Below are 6,402 nucleotides of genomic sequence, written 5' to 3'. Positions count from 1 at the left end.
ATAAAACAACTAGAAAATTTGTTAAGTAATCAAATTTAAAAAACAATGGGACTAAAAAAAATTAAAGTGTCCAAAAATGTAACATTTAAAAAAAATGCATAGTTAATACATTAAAAAATATAAAGTATCAAAAATCAGCCTTCTAAAAAAATATAAAGTGTCAAAAAACAACACTCTAACAAAAGGGAGGGTTGATGATCCAAACACGTAAATCACTAACATGGGTTGATGATGCAAACACGTAAATCACTAACATTTAAAAATAGATATTTATATTTGATAAATAAGAAAATTTAAAGTGTCAAAAATAACAAAAAGTGTTTTCTGAATCAATGTTTTTCAAAATCTGATGATTTTTTTGCTACCTCAAAAAACGGGTAGTGTCCATTTCAAAGTTTACATTGTTAAAAGAATAAAATTTTGAAATTTCATCACCACATTTGGCCCAAAAGTGTAACTCATCTTCAGGCATTCACCCCTATATTAAGAATAATAAATATAGATATTATCTATATTTATATATTATTAAAAAAAAGAAAAAAAAAACTTTTAAAATATAATATTTATATTAATAATATTTATTTAGAATTTTAGGGCAATTCAATTGGTAATTGAAATAATGTGAAATCTATGAAAACCAGAAGATCCAAAATTCAAATCCTGAATTATGACGCAGTGTAGAGAAGAACAGATCTACTAAACTCTAAGCTCTAAACTCTAATATTTCTTAAACCCCTCTACTAATAATTACGTGGATTACTAGATTCATCTGAAATAACATCTATATATATGAAAAAGTGAAAATGACACATCTTTGTATGATCTTTAAAATATATGAAATAAATAAAATAATAAATATTTTTATTAATAATATTTGATTTAAATATAAAAGCAATCCCCGTCTCTATATGTATGGCATTTTCATCAATTACTTATAATTAGAAATTAATATAAGAAACATAGATACATTCCTCTTTTGGGAGAGGAGTGCCTTCGGGAAAACTTGTATGCTTTAAAAGAAAATTCGTTTGGAAGCATAAGAAATAATATAGTTCAATACTTATAGGGACAACATTGGCTTGTATTTTGTGTTGCTTTAAAGTGATTGTGGAATATGGGAAGTACACTGATGAGAAGCACTTAATGAAAATGAATGTATGTCAGGAACAACTTTATACTATAGTGGCAATGGTTAGAGGTACAACTAGGCCACTAATGGTTAGAGGTACAACTTTATAGTACATTGGCCTCACCCGAAAGATTGAAGTTTGTCCAATAATATCATGAAAACATGGAGTGATTTTTTAATAAAAAGTATATTCCTTATTATTTTCGGTTAGTTAATCACGACCATTCACCTTATATAGAGCCATTGCCATTTTGATACTTTAGATAAATCTTCGTATCTCCAAGGAGTGTTACTCAATAGCATTTTCACTTGTACACTAATTGAGTATCGAAACAAAGATCAGAAGATTACAGAAAACCTTAAACTTTTTTATTTTAATATATTAAAATTATTTTTTTATTAATGTAATATTTAAAAATTTACTTAATAATTACTTGAAAGATTTATAGATTAATTAATTGTTGTAAGATTTAGTTTCATTATTTTCTTTTTCAATTTTATAGGACAAATTCTCAATGTAAACTAATTGTATTTCATTCAATATTAATTTATTTAGTTAGTGAGATATGTAGGAGTTTTGAACTTTTATGATAATTGGGATACATAATCTTTGTCAACATTTTTTTCTTGGTCAATTATATTACTATTTACTGACAATATTAAAAATTAAAATTTTATATGTATATTTCATTCAGGTTTTTTGTCAATTATATTACCATTCACTGAAAATATTAAAAATTAAGATTTTATATGTATATTTCATTCAATATTAATTTATTTTTTTAGGTGCAGCTGGTAAGACATGTAGGGGCATTTAACTTCTGCATGTTTTTTTGCTAATTATATTACCTGACAATATTAAAAATTAAGATTTTATATGTATATTTCATTCAATATTAATTTTTTTAGGTGCAGTTGGTGAGACATGTAGGGGCATTGAACTTCTGATCACTGGGATACATAACACTTGCCAACATGTTTTTTTGGCCAAGTTCCTGTTTGTTGGAGGAATCACCTCACCTCTATGGAATCCTTAATTTCCATCCTTAAGATCCTAGTTACCCATTTGGAAAGTTTGTTGGAAGAATCACCACACCCCTCAAATTGTGGAGGTTTTCCATTACACCAGGTTACAAATCAGTAACTAGGATCTCCGGGTGGAAATTACGGATTCCATAGAGGTGCGGTGATTCTTCCAACACCTCTCCTCAAATGCAACTCGGAGGAATCGAACCTGGGTCCAGGCTCTCATACCATGTGGAGGTTTGCCATTACACCAAACCCTGGAGGTGTTGGTAAACGTTACAAATCAGTGACTAGGATCTCCAGGGTGGAAATTACAGATTCCATAGAGGTGCGGTGATACACAAATTTGATTCCCTAAACTACTTTCGAGAAAAGTATTAGAAGAATCACCACACTTCTATTAAATCTCTAATTTCCACCCTGCACTCTAACCACACCTCTATTAAATCCGTAATTTCCAACTGCACCTTACTCCCTGCCTTTGGGTACGGCAAAACAAATGTCCAAATACAGTAACTTCTTGCACGCATGCATATTTGTTTTGAACTACATATGTCTAGATAAACCATAATGATCATTATGATCTGTGGGTCTCTTGTAAAACTTGAGTGGACGGAGCATAACGATTAATGCAGTGTTTAAGTGGCCCAATTTGCACAAATTATCTGTACTGCAACAGAATGTGCCGTCGATGTGGAAAGAAGCAGCGGGGCACAAAAGTATTCGTGTTGTGGGTTGGCCATTCAGTCTCAACTGACGTTATTCCATGGCCTTTACGATAAAATGCTTTGGTTGGTCGGTTGGTTTGCACGAATTGTTTATGAAAAGATACAAGCGCGGCGCATTCTCGCAGAAGGATTCGCCGAATAGCTCTCCAATCAGAAAAAAAAAACAAAGGTATAATTGATTGCCTCCTCCTTCGGATCTGGCATTCTCTACAAAAGACAGTTGTTCAGGTAGAGCGATTATAAGTAAGAATCGTAGTTTCAAATAACTCTGAATTCTCGCAATATCATGATGAGGCGCGCTGTTATACGATGGAGATTTCTGGCGTTACCGTTTATTTATATCAACATTTGGTGGAAATTTGAGGCCTTTGCCCAACTATATGATGCCGCAAATGAGAGCAATGCAGATTGTTTGAGCTGGAGGCTGAATGTAGAATTGAATAATTTGAGGAATTGGTGGACAGTTCCCCAACATTGCTTGACATACGTTCAGGAGTACATGTTGTCTGGGCAGTACGAAAGAGATCTGGCAATGGCGAGCGACCACATTGTTTCTTACACAGAACAAGTCAGTCCAGTTGGCGATGGTATGGATGCGTGGGTGATGGATGTGGATGACACTGCCTTATCCAATCTCGAATATTACATGGGACGAAATTTTGGGTAAATCCTCTATTTATCAAATTTACATCTTCTAAATTGTCTCCTTAATCGATTTATTTATTTAATTTATATGACTGCAATCGGGGTTTACTTTTTAAGTGAAATTTATGGTTGGTATAATGAGATGGGATCACTTTCACAAGTTTTTAATTATGGGATATTTTTGGCGCACTGTGATAAAACTTAAGGAATAGGTTTTTTCATTTTTGTGGGTGGGTGAAGTATTGTTTCTGATCAAGTCAAGAAATTTTTAGTAGCGAACTAATTTTTAGTAGTGAACTTTCTTTTAAGAGTTATTAAATATACTCTTGGTATTATATTTGCAGCGACTAGATTTATTTTTGGGTCTCTCCAAATTACTTTAACCGATCACCAATTCATTATCACCATCATCACTAATAAAAATAAAAAATAAAAAAATTTAAATAATTTTTACAAACTAAATGAGTGTTAGTAAAAAGTATCTACATAATTCTCTATTGCTAGCTTCCTAAATGCCCGGTTCTGTCCACAATTTCTCAGAAATAGTTTTGTTTAGAAAAGAAAAAACTGAAAATTTACAAAAATATATGTTGATTATGACATTCATCTCATTGGGACTCAATTACCTGGACTAGCAGCCACCTTGGGACCCACTCTAGGGGTTTGAAAATTTGTTAAAGCCAGCCAATTTTAGTGTAACAGAAAACCCAACAATCATTGTTAACATAGATGAAAAATTGTTAATATCAGAAATTATTTTTAACTAAAAAGCGATTGTATGCCTAAAATGTTTGCTGAAAATTTTCTATGTTATTTTGTAAGAAGACAACTAATTCCTCTGGGTTGGACTGATTTTACAGTGGAATGCCCTTCGATCCGGTTTCCTTTAACAATTGGGCCATAAAGGGTAAATCTGTTGCTCTGCCTGCTATTCTGGGATTGTATAAGCATCTCAAGACTTCTGGATACCAGATTTTCTTTCTCACAGGAAGGGATGAATCTCAACGTAACATTACAGAAGAGAATCTCGTCCTGCAGGGGTATACTGACTATGCTGGACTTATTTTAAGGTACTTTTATTTTTCGTCCTCTGTGATCAATCCTAGATTGTGTATGTTATGAAAGGAATGTAATGGTGTGGCCTTTTTGTTGATGAAATATAAATGTAGAGAGCGCAAAGCAAAAGGGAAAAGCGCAGTAGTTTTCAAGTCAGAAAAGAGGGAGGAATTGATGAAGAATGGGTATCGTATATGGGGCAATGTTGGAGATCAGTGGAGCGATATTGTTGGAACCGCTGTGGGTGCTCGTACATTCAAGCTTCCTAATCCTATGTACTTTGTTCCTTGATAGCTCCAAGTTAGCTATAGGCCTTGGTAGCTCCAAGTTAGTTATAGGCTCTGCCTGTAAGAAGTAAAGAATAAGAATAATTTCAATTGAGTTTATTTGGGGAAGTTACAAAAATTATTCTTACCTTGAAATTTTAGGAGGAATGATTCAAGAAATTATTCTTATCTTGAAATTTTAAGAGCAATGATTCATATATCTCAATATAATTGTTTGAAAAGCCTTTTTATGCAAAATAAATAATTTTAACAAATCCTTGAAAAATTAAAATATGTATATTCCACGTTAGAATATAAAAATATTTTCTGCCAAAAAAACAGGAGCAAAGCAAACCATAATAAAGCAGTTTAAACGCTGTCTGGAATAGGAAAGTACGATATATCTCTGTACATGAATATGTGCTGCTCTGCTGCAAGGGTATTCATATTCTTGAGCTTAGTTGTATTCTTATTCTTGACCTTAACAATGAAATAAAAATACACAATAATATTCTTAACTATGGATGCCCAATTTTTTTTTTAAATGACTATCTTTTATTAAAAATAAAATTACATTTACATAAATCTTAACCAGAACGTTTTTGCAGAGATAATCCCCGATAACCATAAAAAGCACAAAGTTGTGCTAAAGAGAGAATACAAAAGCTCAATCATCAGGCTAAATCCTATGTAGAAAAAAACACAAATCCCATCAGAGATCTGTAAACAGAGACCAAAAGGAGCGATCATTTGATCATCATAATCTGTATCAAAAGTGCCTGACGAATTGAATAGGAGGGATCATACATAGGGGAGGGCTCGATGAAAAGAATTATAAACCTCCATGATGAACCTGCATCCTCCAACACTCCCACCAGAGTAAGAAAACCTCGGTGTCGCTAACAAAACCATCAACCATCATTTTGTAATGAGCAACACCAGGCGGAACATAGTTGTTGCTTTTGGACAGGAGGTCAGCCGCCAAGTTTTGTTCTCGGTAGATGTGGGAGAAGGATATTCACTTGAAGGATACTGACAGATCACGTATGAGTTGCATCCAGTGGAAAAGAAGAGGAGTTTTAGAGGAAGATTTTCCCTATTCCCAGTTGATGATCGATTGGGAGTCTCTGACAATGTAAATTTCCTCAATGGCCAGTCAAGAAGCACAAAGCACCCCTCAAAGCCACCATCTCTGCCCTCTTATTTGTGCCAGTGCAATTGGATCATGAGAAGTGATAGGACAGGCTCATGTGTGTAACGATAAAAATCTCACGCCGATACTCCCCATCTAGGGAAGTTCCATCAAAAAATCCCACTGGAGAAGATATATCGATCTCATGGAGGACACAAGATTTTCTGGTTGGCTTGGGTTTCCATGGACCAATTTCTAAAAAGAAAGCTTACATTTTCTAGCTAGTGATTGAGCCGAGAGGGTCATTCTACAGCCCCGTTTGAGGGGATGTGTAAGTCTAATTAAGCCCAGAGGCTCATTCTACAACCCAGTGCCAGGGGATGTGTATGTCTGATTGAGCCGAGAGGCTCATTCTACAAC

At 33.7% G+C, this 6,402-nt stretch overlaps 1 protein-coding gene across 1 annotated transcript; it reads left to right on the top strand.

The window, feature by feature from the left end:
* Positions 1 to 3,122: 3,122 nt before the first annotated feature.
* LOC149194458 (acid phosphatase 1-like) lies at positions 3,123 to 4,983 on the top strand. Its single transcript, XM_089407617.1, has 3 exons — positions 3,123 to 3,546; positions 4,389 to 4,598; positions 4,698 to 4,983. The coding sequence occupies exons 1-3, from the start codon at positions 3,170 to 3,172 to the stop codon at positions 4,873 to 4,875; spliced, it is 765 nt and encodes a 254-aa protein (XP_089263743.1). The 5' UTR covers positions 3,123 to 3,169; the 3' UTR covers positions 4,876 to 4,983.
* Positions 4,984 to 6,402: the final 1,419 nt, after the last annotated feature.

Source organism: Pinus tabuliformis, chromosome 2_2, assembly GCF_031772625.1.
Source record: "Pinus tabuliformis cultivar Carrire ecotype Pingquan chromosome 2_2, CPIR1, whole genome shotgun sequence".
NCBI classification, from domain to species: domain Eukaryota; kingdom Viridiplantae; phylum Streptophyta; class Pinopsida; order Pinales; family Pinaceae; genus Pinus; species Pinus tabuliformis.
The sequence above is the reverse complement of the archived record's forward strand: the minus strand, read 5'-3'. Positions and strand labels throughout refer to the sequence as shown.

Coding starts and splice junctions, on each gene's coding strand:
- LOC149194458 (XM_089407617.1), top strand. CDS start 3,170: ATGATGAGGCGCGCTGTTATACGATGGAGATTTCTGGCGTTACCGTTT. Junction 3,547..4,388: donor TACATGGGACGAAATTTTGG/GTAAATCCTCTA, acceptor CTGATTTTACAG/TGGAATGCCCTTCGATCCGG. Junction 4,599..4,697: donor TATGCTGGACTTATTTTAAG/GTACTTTTATTT, acceptor ATATAAATGTAG/AGAGCGCAAAGCAAAAGGGA.